General features: G+C 28.5%; 1 protein-coding gene across 2 annotated transcripts; it reads right to left on the bottom strand.

Annotated features, from left to right (window-relative positions):
* Positions 1-7,496: 7,496 nt before the first annotated feature.
* LOC137828591 (RNA-binding (RRM/RBD/RNP motifs) family protein) lies at positions 7,497-11,824 on the bottom strand. 2 transcript variants are annotated; one of them, XM_090305319.1, is made up of 4 exons: positions 11,619-11,794; positions 9,779-9,990; positions 8,965-9,142; positions 7,497-7,739 (listed from the first exon to the last, which is right to left on the bottom strand). In XM_090305319.1, exons 1-4 carry the CDS (start codon positions 11,650-11,652, stop codon positions 7,735-7,737), a joined length of 429 nt encoding a protein of 142 aa, XP_090161445.1. In that variant the 5' UTR covers positions 11,653-11,794; the 3' UTR covers positions 7,497-7,734. The 2 variants fall into 2 exon arrangements, with proteins under 2 accessions (XP_090161445.1, XP_068491330.1); XM_068635229.1 differs by lacking the exon at positions 7,497-7,739 and adding an exon at positions 8,256-8,828 and having other exon boundaries at positions 11,619-11,824.
* Positions 11,825-13,502: the final 1,678 nt, after the last annotated feature.

Below are 13,502 nucleotides of genomic sequence, written 5' to 3'. Positions count from 1 at the left end.
CTTCTTTTTTTTCTTATATATTTTTTTGTAATATGAGTGAATGAGTTTGATGCTTGTGAATTGATGAAAATAATTAGAAACTTGATTAGTTGGGAACACAGGAGATTAAGCATTTCTTTAACTGCTACTTGTTATGGACCTTGGTTAGTGTGAAAATATAGTTTCTTTCATAAAAATGTATTACTCATAGTCACGTACATTCTCAATCTTTAGAACACGACAACAACAAAACTACCTTTAAATTACCTTTGAGTTAGAAGTTAAGATTAAAAAAAATCCTTAATTGTATTTTTATGATATCAAAATAATTTGTCACACTTAATGTCAGAGATTAAATACATTTCATCATATATTAACATTTGATCCATCAGAAATAATATTGGTAATCCAACCTTAGCTCCGCTTCAGTGATTTCTTGCATATGATACATAAAACTTAATGAAAAAAAATCTTTAATTTCTTACTACCTAATATTTTAATATATGTGATTTACATTATCAATAAATCTAAAATATAATGAGTTATTGTACTTAAAATTATAATCACAATTGGCCATAATATCATCACAAGCGCCCACACTATATACAGCATCATATATATCGGCTTATTTAATCATATACTGTATCATCATATTTTTTTTTTCATGCATTCAAACATTTCCTAATGCATATTCACACTCCAATACATACATTATCAATCAATCACAACATAACAAACAAAGATTTTTTTTAATGAGACTATCTCTCTTGAGTAACATATTATCTCTAAACATAGGAAAATTTATCACTCAATTTATGAAACCACCATTTGAGCAACTACTCATATCGCTCAAGTTAACTCTCTCCACTTAAGCAATATTAGCGGTAAAAGAGAGAGTCTGAGAGAGAATTTGGTTGCATCTCTTTTGCTTAAGCATCATCTTGTAACTTAAGAGACCAATTTTAGAAGAGAGAGATTCAATGCTAACTATTTTTCACTCAAGTGTTACTCTACCGCTTGATCCACTTAACTTGTTGCACAAGTCACCAAGTTCTAAAGCACCCCACTAAACCATGACTCTTCATCGTTTGAGCGACCAGATATGCTTGAGCAAAAAGACTTATAGAGGAGAGAAAATAATTTTAACAAATTTCTCGTTCAAGTCTCAAGTCATAACTTATATGAGAAACATTGTTGTTTAATCAACAATGATCAATGCATATAATGATTACTCATGTTCAAACAATAACTCGATGCTCAAGTGAAAATTGCAAAAAAAAAATTACAACTATAATGTCAATTCAAATCTACCTAACATGATTTAAAGAATCAAACAATATATTTTACATGCAAACTCGTATATGAACCAATTCAAACTAAAAGTCACTAATTCAAAATAATATATATCATTTAAATTATAACCCTATCTAATTTCAACTCAAACGAAATATGAACTTCAATCCACAACATTCGTGTCAATTTAATAAATAATTAACCTTCTTTACATAGAGATAAATTAACGTGTAATAAACATCTCCAATACCAAAAAAACTTTCAAATTAGGTAAAAAAAATTCCAAAAATTTAGCCTACACAACCAACACTCCACCTTATTCAAAATTACCACTACATTCCCTTTTTTTTTGAGTGTGTTAACAAGAGTGTACATTTTTTAAATCTCAAGAAAAAAGAGAGAGAAAAAGGATAGCATCAATGATAAAAGAATGAAAATTTCCTTTAATGAATAAATGACTCGTTACTTCAAAATCTTATAACTTTTTTATAAAATTGCACCATTTAAAGAGGTGAATTTTTAGTTTAAATGGATGATGAATTGTTTGTAACCTATCTTTAATATTTTTTGCATAGACTAATATTTTAAAAAAAGTACAAAATGTTACTATTAAGTTTTAACAACTGTAGTTATTGTTAAGGTAATACTTAATTAAATTTAGTATAAAATATTCAGGTAAAATGTAATTAATTTCATCTTTCAGTATGTTTTTATTGTGTTTTGTGACCGATTTTGTCAGTGTATTTGTTCATATGTTATTATTGTTACAGTAGTATTGTGATTTTTGTGAGACAGAGAATTGAACAGGGATCTCAGTAACATTTGATTCTTACTTAATTGTTACAGATAAGATGCATGTAATGTTTGTTGGGCAGTTATATCTCTCTTTAATAACACTGTCACAAGCTTCAACAACCACCTCCAACTGCACCGTAGATGGAGGAAACTTCATTTTAATTTATTGCTAAAAATAAAAATAATTTTGTATATTAATATAAAGAACTAGTTGTAACTCATAGTCTCACAACTAAAATCAAAAGTTTCAAGGTTTTAAAAAATATACTGATTTTAATATATTAAAAAATTAATATATTTTGTATTTGTATAGACAAAGCGAGTCTAGATAGTACCTAGAACTAGTTGTACAATTGTTGATGTGTCGATCGCTCCTTTGCTTCTCACTTCAAGTTTCCTTTTTAAATTGTTGGTGCTCAGTCGAGATTGACCTGAAAAAGGTACTCTGACGATCAAGTAAGTACTCTATGTTCATAGTCTATAGTAAAAAATGATTAAAGTGTACCTACCTTACAACCCTATACCAGGTTTATTTATAATGTTTAGCCATGTGTCTTTACTGTGATGGACCAAATTAGTGTTAGCTGATTTTCAGCATGATTCCTGATTTATTGGGAGGTATGCTAGTATATTTGGATAATGTCGGAATATCTCCAATAAGTTAATATCTTCCACTGAATCAGTGTTAGTTGTGTGTTAACCGAATTCTCTGGGACATGATAGTGATTCGTAAGGAATTTCCATATTTATTGTTGTTGGATGACGTTTATTGAACGCTTTTAATGCATATTAATGTGATCAATCGGTCATCGAGATCGAGTGATTGGCTCGTCCAGTACCGACCGGTACATATTTTAAAATATTAAAATCAATGTATTTTATAGTTATTGCAAACAAAAATAATATTTTAGATTTTGTATTATTTCTATTCAATATACTTAATTTAATTTTACTGAAGGTCAAAATTAAACCTTTTTTCTTACTTATTGTTGGGTTATAAATATGTTTTTTCATTCATGTGTTTTTATGCGAGATTGATTTTCATTCCTAATCCAAACTTTAAACATCATGAGTACAAGGACTTTTAGTAAAAAAACTAATTAAATGAGTTATTGTAAGATATTTAGGTGACAAACGAATTTTCAGTGTATAAAATATTAAAATATTTTATGTTGATTCATCAATGATGTGAATGTTATAATATTATAATACAGTGAATATTAAAAATTTGTTTGTTATCTATAAAAAAAACATTAGTAAATATTTATTTCATTAATTTTTTATTATAAGTACTAAAAGATCTAAAGAATAATAAAAAAAGTAATTTTATATGTACATAAAAAAATATATTTAACCTTTTATTATTTGTTTAGTATGAAATTTAGTGTCATATGCATGTCTTTTTATTGTTTTAGACGAGTTGAGCGGAAATAAGATCTTCATCACTTTATAATATTTGAACAAGTCTTTTACTCTTGTTATCATTCTTGTTAGCCAAAATAACCTGACTTAATTACATAATTATATGTTGTAGTCCTTCAGTTTTAACAGTACCAATTTATGTTCTTATTTGAATTTTGAAAGCATTAATTATAATATAAGCATCTGCACCAAATCTTGACTCCTTTTTATTTAAAAAAACTATGAACATAGACATATTGACCAAACCAACAAAAGAGTATATTCCACATTCCATATTCCCAGAAATCACGCGTCTGCAAGTTTGATTCCCAACGTAAGAATGATGTCTTATTTTGTTGAATGGAAGATACACACACAGTCATGGAAGAGTTGGAGTTCTTATCCATTGATGAATCATTCGTGCGTGGCAAATAGGTGTTATGACATGAACATGTCTCTCAATTCTTCAACACCCAAAGGAAGAAGCGTTTAAGAAAAGGCAAAAGTTAATGAAAAATAAGCTTTGAGTCTAAGAAAGTGTTGACTTTTGGTTCGATGGGGAACAGAAAAAGAAGAAGAAAACGTGGTTATGTTATGTTATGTTATGTGTGTTTTGCCATGAGGTGACCCACTTGGTGTACCATCCTTGAATGGAATGGTTCAACAAAGGTGACCCACTTTTCAACAATGGCTATGTGTTTGAGTAAGTCTCACATCACTGCACGTTTTATGAACCATCATATAAATATAATGTCTTGTGACTTATCAGCAACTACTATTCATCTCTCCCACCACACACAACAAGTTCTAAATTAATCTCTGTTTCATTTGTGCATCAATCAAATTATAGAATTTCAGATTAAGTGTTGATGTGTATACACATTGATACTTTGGTTAGAGTGGAAAAGAAAAAGAAAAAACAACGGAAAGTGGAATTATTTGAATTGAGAGAAAGTAGAAAGTGAAAGAAAGAAAATAAGTGAAAAGTTTTTAATTAATTTTATTTATGGAATAAAATAAATTGAATTAATTATATAATATAATATAATAATTACCAAAATATCCTTGACTAAAATTTAATAGAAGTTAGTATGAATTGAAATTGAAAGAGGATTGATTATGAAATAATTATTTTAAAAAATTAAAATTTAATTTACTTAAATAATTAATTACAAGATATGTATAGTTTTTTTGTTCATCGTATATTAATTTAAAAAATTAAATATAAGAAAATTGATTCACATGTTAATTAATTAAATTTGAAAATGCTCATGGTATTAATTTTTAAATATTGAAATAATTAACTTCATAAAATATCAAATTGTGTAGAGATATATCTGTTAAGATTTAATTCTTGGTGGAGTCAATCATATCAGGGTTATGAATCCAGCTCAACTCCAATTTTTATATAAAGTTTTCGTGTTAGGCATCACTATGCAACTTGACATCTCAGTTAAGCTGACACCTCAAGTAACAACAATCATCTGCCATCACATGAAAAAAAATATTATTAAAAAAAAGAAAAAAGAAAGAAAATACAAAAATATGGGGGGACTAGACCAAAACCCATATGTTAACAAAAACGATACATAGGTAGATTATACCTATTCATAAAGAATTCTAAGAACAGACTAGCTGGGAGTCTATTATATCAATGAAATGATTCTCTATGAATAAATCTTAAATTAGCCAACTTATCAGCACACGCATTCCCTTCACGAAAAATATGAGTTACCCTAAACCTGGTTGTCCCACAAAAATTAAGACAAGTATTCCATCGATTCTGAAGCATCCACGGAACATTAGTCCTAGCAATAAACGCAGCACAAACCAAGGCAGAATCACATTCATGCCAGACATTAGTAAGTCTCATTTTTTGAGCTTCCTCCATAGCATGTATAACTCCATAAAACTCAGCAACCAAAGCAGTTTGAACTTCAAGAAATACTAAAAAAGCACCAATAAATTCTCCCATACCCCACGAAAAATACTTCCACAAGTAGTAAAACCAAGATACCCCTAGCAACCCCATCAGTATTAATTTTGACCCAGCCTGGTGAAGGAAATTCTCATCTAATAGGAAGAGGAAGAAGAACTTTACCACTACGAGTCTTAATACCGAAAAACTTAATCACGTTGAAGTCCAACATATCATTCTTCATTGAAGCTTTAGACGAATTTCCCACCAGAGAAGTTAAATCTTTAATTATCGAAATAGCCTTAGAAACCTCAATCTTATCCTGAAATCTAGCATAATTCATCATACGCCATATCATCCATATAGAAGTCCAATTTATAACAAAGTAGAATACTATATTTTGTTAGACTTTTTTCATGTCTTTTAAATATAGAATCTGAGTGACTTTTTGAATTTTGAACAAAATACATAATATTTGAATCACTTTTTAAATATAGAGTACTAGTTATGATTTTTTTTAAATTGCACTAAATCCTTTAAATTATTGGAAATTTTTAAAATCATTTAAAATATTAAAATTTCATATTTTATAATTTTTAAAAAATTTAAACTACAAAATCTTAATTAGAAAAGTCATTCTTCAAAGTGATATTTTAAAAAACTATTATATTCTTACCAAAAAAATAAAAATTTACCTAATCTTTTTCATGTAATTTTTTTAAAATATCCCAATTAAGTACATAATATTTGAAGCGGAATCTTTTTATATATATTTATTATTGTAGATACCTTATTAAATATCCTGCTAAATAACCCTTTGTAAAATAAAGAACTTTTTTTGTTAAAAAAAATCCTTAGTTTTCAACTGCACTCCATCATTTCTATAACTGAAAAAACATGGTGGAATGAAACACATTTGTTATTCTACAATACTGACCTTGAAAAATGAAACACGAACGAACACAAGGTTGAAAACAATGGAAGAAAAACACGACAATGTAACAGATTCGTATTAGCGGCAAAATTTAAAACCGATTCAGAAAATGTATTCAGCAAGCAATTTAAACAAAACAAAAAAACCAGATCAACAAGACAACAAAATCAAATAAATATAATGATATCGGTTAGGACTATACATTAATTTTCGCTCAAAAGTTTACCTGCCTATCTTTAAATTAACCTCTTATCTACACCAAACTAATTTTAGAGGAGGGCATAACTATCCACAAACTGAGACCTATGTTACTCTCATTTTTATTTTTCTTATTTTACATTTTAATTATTTTACGAAAATATTATGTTGAAATAAATATTCTCGAGATATTTTACAGGTTTAATATTTATATTATAGGATTTTAAGAATGAATTTGTCACATATATAGTATAAAAGAATCTTAAGAGCAATATATATAAAAAAAAAACTTACATATCTATTATTTTAAGGTTCCAATATTTTAAGGTTATGAATTAGAAGTAATATCTTGATTTTTTTTTATACGAAAACAATGTATATATGAGTTATTATTTATTTATCAAATATTTAGGATGATAAAATGAATCCAGTCCATTAGGTTAGTCCATCCACACATCATTATTTAAGTAGTCAATCTTTTGAATCTGTATTGGCCCGATTATAGGAGAATAGGTTACTCTGCCATCTGACCGTTTTTATTTATGATACTTTTCTATAAAGATGTCAGGTTTTTAGAATTAAAATTGATAGTTGTTAATATTTAGATGAACTTTATTTATATTATTTTTTATATATCATTTAATTTATAGTATTATTGATATTTATTTTATTTTATTAAACATTAATTTTTATTTGATTAAAATATTAAAATTTGATTCAATTTTATTGTTTTATTTTTTATTTTTATTGTCCAAAAATAAAATTAATGACTAAAATCAAACAAATAAATTTTAAACAAAGAAAATGCAAAAGAAAAAAAATATTAAAAAATAACCGTCATTATAAGATAAGTAACCGATTTAAACCCTTATAACGACGGACCAACAGTGGATGAGGTCAAAATTTGCCAACCGTACAAATACCACGTGAAAGTTTCACATAAGTATAATACATGCTATTTATTTAATTTATTAGTAATTATAAGAAAATTCACATTAATTTTACTTTATTATCCTTTTCAATTATTTATAGAAAAAAGAGATAAAAGCAGCAAAATATTATTTTCAACACTTAGACATCATTAAAAAAAATAAAGCAACATTTTAACAACTATTAAGAAAAAGATAAAAGAATATTTTCTCAAGCTAAACATATCTTTCCGCGCTTTCTTTGGGGTAAATTTCTGAAGCTAAATTGTTTCTTCTGCCATTCATAATTACTCTGCAAAAGAAACAAACCAGATAATGCATAATTTTGTAATCAAACTGCAAATGAGAAGTGCATCAAAGGAGCGTGGGAGTCCATATAAAACTCACTCATGGGACAGAAATGCACAACGACCCTTTCCTTCTTTTAGGATAAATCAGGTAAGAGAACAAAGGCATCTTGCAACTTTTTTGGGTTGATATCCTCATTTCTAACGCATTGGGGAAAATAAAATAAAGTTACTAGCACTAAAGAGTCAACAGTCGTGGTGCAGTCGACCTTCTCAATATGGCAAAACAACGTGAGCACCAAGAACATACAAATGAAAATTGATTCCCTTCAAGAATCCCACAATTTAAAAGAGTAAAAACGCAACAAAACAGTAATACTATATCCCAACATGCCAAAATGAACACCATCACGGAAAGTTGTTTGGTTTCCGTGTTGTGTCAATCTCCGCAGCTTAAATACGAACAAAATTACAAAATTCATAGGCAAAAAGGAAACATAGCAACAGCTTGCTCCTATTCATTAGGAAACAATCAATACAGAAATTTAATTAAAGTTGTGAAGCCGTAACATAATGAAATGTTAGATAGTTTTGCGAGTTGTGCAAAAAGAATGATTTACATGGAAGAAACCACATCACACTACAACCATAGCTGAAAAAAAGGCAAGCGAAAAGATAGCTCTACTTGATTTGAGTTCATCCTACAGAACTAAATATACAGATTTTTTGACTACTGAGAAAACTACAAACATTAAGTTCATAAGCACCAACCCACCTGGAGAGTGAAATAAATATACAACAATGGCTTTTCTTGAAGCATATCCATTCTACTAAATATTGAATATTTAACATTTGCATTCAATTATCGCTTGCGACTAATATTTAATGAAAGATTAGTCTGTCACTTCACTGATCTTCGGAAAATATTTAGTGAGATGGGTAAGGGATAGGGCTACTTTTATCAAAGCGGCGGAACCTATTACGGCTAATGCTATCCAATGTTGCCCCAAAAGCTCTCCTGCTGTATTCATAATTGTTGCCACTATAGTGAGATCCATTCCCACTAGGTTGGTCAGTTACACGAATAGGAGGAACTGGCATTGGAATTAAAAAAAATAAAAAATTGCTCAGCAAGAGTTAAGCTATGTTTTAGTAAGATTCTTCTATTGTCGGTAAAATATCAATCTAGGCGTGAAAATTTTTTAGCAGGTTAGTAAGACAATACACTACCTTGGGAATAATTTACTGCATAATCTGAATATCGATCAGAAGTTGATAGCCTAGCAGGGTGCTGAAAATTTTCTGAATTATTAATTGGGACTGCATACGACCTTGGCCTTTGAGAAGAATTTGATGAGGGGGTATTTGCTGTAGAGCCATTAAGGGTAGTTTTGTCTCTCCCAGATATCTGTTTATTGGCAGACAGTGCATGTCATAAACAAAGCTAAATACCGGGACAAAATTTCTGGGTGAAAGAGAACAAAAGCATGAAATGTGCAACGAAAACATCCAAACTATGAAAAAATTGGAAAACTCCATTAATCAGTAAAAATGAGCCATGGAAGCTTGTTCAAGAAATGTTTGAAAATAAAAAAGAACCAGGAAAAAAATGAACATGTGAACAAAAATTAATGAATGGTAGAGATTTAATGGTTAGGGCATTCATTTAATCAAAATACCTATTGTAACAAAATGTAGAAATAAGAGACACATGGAAATGAAATTAAGTTGATGACGTCTATTTGCAAAGCCCATAAAGCTTATAGAATGAATGTACGCACAACTTGCTCTGTTTTTTAAAAGAATCAAACACAGAATAAAACTCATGTTTTCATCCCATTCAAACACATCCACCGAATACTACCAAAAAGTTAAAAGTGGCACATCCATGATCCCATAAACCCAGTCACAGCCAAATACTACAAGGCTGCATATCTTGCAAACTTCCACTCAATAAAGCTAAAATTTCGTCTAACAATTTAAAATTAAGACTAAAACATATATAGTTATTAACAGGTTGAAAGCAGAGATGTCAAGGACGTACCGCAAACTTGAGTGTTCTGTTGTAGAGAGTTACAAGGCCCGAGAAAAGTCGGACAGCATAATCTGCAATCTCCTCAGATTCATATTCAGCAAAGGCAAAACCTTTCGGTTTCTCAGATTCCTTATCTTTAGGAATGTGCAAATCTACCACTCGTCCTGCTTGAATTAATATATCATACAAGACCCTGTCTGTCACCCTCTCGTCTAGATTGCCTGAGTCATATTAAAGTAACCAAATCAGCACCCTCCTACCATCTATACTGTGCATAAATCCAATTATCTAGAAGCAATTAAAACCTTATATTTACACAAATAATAAGCATCTCAATCAACCATCATTGAGAATTGAAATCCAGTTAAAGAATCCCCTGGAAAATAATAACATTAATGCCAGTTTGGATAGACAAGTGTAAAAGTACAACTGTAGGCTGTAAATGTAACTGAGAATAAAAAGAAATACATTCTACCATCATTGTAGTGAAACATCAGATCATGTTAATATTTACGCATATTTATCAAAGAATCACTTCTATCAATTAAACCTTTCGTACATTACAGGATACTTTCACAAAAAGTCCATAAATATGAACAAAGTATAACCTATGGAGAGGGGAAAGGGCTAATATAAAGGACTAAAATCGTATGATGTGCATTTGCGCAAGAAAAACCTCCATTCTTCTTGCATAAAATATAGCACAACTGTGAACAGATATTTCATCTCTTTAAAAAGCTATCTCATCTTCTTCCTGTAGCGCTTTACCTCTTTCCTCTCTAATTTATTTTCTATTAAAATAAAAGCTGTTTGTATAATGCTTTATTTGTTGGTCTATGATGTATCTAGCAGGCAGAAAGAAATGTTCAAGCTTTCAAGGGAATACCTGAACCCGCAAGTATGCTTTGGGCCATGTCATTGTGTTAATTTCTACACTCTACAGTGGAGTTACATCAGTAGATTTAGAAGAAGTACAGAATTATTTTTAACAAGGGAAATTATTTGATTCCCCTTATTTCTACAGCTAGTTCCCTTATATTAGTCTAAGGTCTTTCTTTTTCTTCGTATGTAAATTCCTTCCCTTTCCTCCCAACAAAATCTTTCCGCCACAACAAAAAATCCTATCAGTACACGTTCTCTTGAAACAAAAATATTATAGTGCGCAGACAATGTGATGAATCGATTTAATCTTCAAATAACACATCACCATACAAAGCTTCACAAAGCATAACCTTCCATTAAAACTAAAAATTAATGTAAGAAAAAAAATAAGAACAGCATGGAAATGAAAGTACAAGTTAAGAACACGTCACATGTATCTACCACTTTGTTTCGAACAACACGTAAAAGATATACAATACTCTTCCCAAACTACAGACGAGGAAAATTGCTATACTCCAGATAAAGTAACAGAAAAATCTTCAATGGTGACTATAATCAACAGTACAAGCTGTAACATGCTACTCAAACTACAGACGAGGAAAGCATGAGAAAGCAAAGATAAAGATTTCAAGAAACAAAAACTTCAAAAACGGAGATATCCTTAAAGAAACTCTAATCCATTCACAATTTCCACTAAAATTGACATGTTAATTTGCGATAAGCCAGAGTAGACCTTCCTATGAAATGCATAAGCTATAAACATCGCACACAAAATACAAACACTGAGAATCACATGCTAAAACCCTAATTTATATCCCTTGGTCAGCGAATGCCTCCTTAAAGTGTTGAATTCAGGCAATAGAATTGAATATTTAAGAGAAAATACATAACTATTCAAGAAATGAATAATGAAAAAAAAAATTGTACTAATCTCGAAGGAAATTGAAAGTAAAAAGAGTGGGTTTACCTATGTAAACACTGCAATTGGAGTTACCAGACATGGTGGTTTCTGGATCTGACGTGAAGGCCAACAACGAGGAGGTTGCAGAAGGCGGTCTTCAACTTCCGGAGAGGAAGAGCGAGTTAAAGAGAAAGGTTTGTGCTGTGACTGTTGGAAGCACCGATAATTGAAGAAAAAAGGGATTAGAGCATTTAAAAACACTTAGCTCAAAGATGGCGCTGATAACAGAAATTATTCAATAATCTAAATTAATAATTTCAGATTTATTAAAATGATAAATTAGGTGATGATGTACAATAATCTAAAATAAGTTATTCAGACACTTGTTTTTTTAACTGTATGATTCATAATAAATATTGCGGACAATGATTTCTTGCAATTCTCGTAGTATTTTATCTATTATTAATTGTGTAACAAAAAAATTGAGTGATACTTTATTTTTACGTTTTATTTTGTTTTTATATTTTTATTTATCTTATAATTTGTAAATTTATAACTTATTCGTTAATTTTGTAAAATTGTTTTGTATTATATTTTATTATTGTTATTGTAAGGTACTCAGACATTTGAATAATTGATTTTTTTTTTCATGTTTTCCTTCTTTTTTTTTTTCTTAATTTTGATAGTTAATTTGATATAATTAATATTATAATGATAACATACCTTTGTTTTTGTTTGTTATATCTAATTATATAGTTGTAATAGACCATATTATTATTGATCTGTAATTAACATATATAATCATGATATAAAACATATTATCTAATTCTTTATATAATTTAGTGGGTATTAATTAACATATTTTTTTTCTTTATGTATTTTGTATATGTCGATTGATGGATATTCGATATCATATCGGAATTATGTTATTAAATTCTTTTATATATTATATTGATGTAATACACTACTTTTACAATTTACACACTTAGATAGATTAATCATTTATATATATATAATAACTTATTTTAGTAGATAATTAGTCACTTTAATTAAATTAAAATATATGATTTTAATTATTTATCCTTGTGTCTCTTAAATATATCACCTTTTAAGTCTTTTTTTTTATAATTTTTTCACGTGAAAATTTAATTCAATCTATCAAAATTATTTATTGATATTATATTGTTTTTGTAATTTTTAACTCGTCAACTCTTTACTTGTTCTTGTTGAGCTTGATTAACAAGTTAGAAGTAAGGAGGGACACACTCCCATTCTTTAAAACTACAAAATAAGATAAAAAAAAATTAAATTTTTTATGTTAGATTATTTAAAAAATATAAATACACAATAATGTGATAACTTAAATAATTAATATTTACTTTCAAATTATTAATTATAATAATAATTTTATATTTAAAGATAATAACTATTTTAATCTACTTAATAAAAAATATTAATTAATCAATTAAAAACTTACAAAACATTTAAATGATTAAATATTCTTTCAATATATAAATATATATAATAAAATTAAAAAAATTGGTCAATTAATCTGGCAATCCACCTTTTACATAAAGGATTAAGATTTCTAACCTACTTTTTGAGACTCAATTAGTCCTCTCCTATTTTTGACGAATAAATAAGAGATTGATCAATGCTAGGAGATTATTCTGTCATTGAAGTTAGTTACAAAAGATAGGATAAAGGTGTACATTAGTTTATTATATTTTTTCTTTGCAATTGAAGATTTTTCAGTGATGTTCCTCAAAGACATAAAAAGGTGAACAAGCATTGTCGGGTTCTTTCACTAAATTTATGTATTGTTTTTTAAATTACGATTTTGAGTATTTTTTTTCTTTCTATTTTTTACAAAAAAATAAGTAAGTTGTATGATATGATTTCAAAGTAAAAGTTGTTATACAATTTAAAGTCAAAGTTGTTCTAAAATTT

The sequence above is a fragment of the Phaseolus vulgaris genome, chromosome 7 (genome assembly GCF_051622355.1).
Source record: "Phaseolus vulgaris cultivar YP4 chromosome 7, ASM5162235v1, whole genome shotgun sequence".
NCBI lineage: Eukaryota > Viridiplantae > Streptophyta > Magnoliopsida > Fabales > Fabaceae > Phaseolus > Phaseolus vulgaris.
The sequence above is the reverse complement of the archived record's forward strand: the minus strand, read 5'-3'. Positions and strand labels throughout refer to the sequence as shown.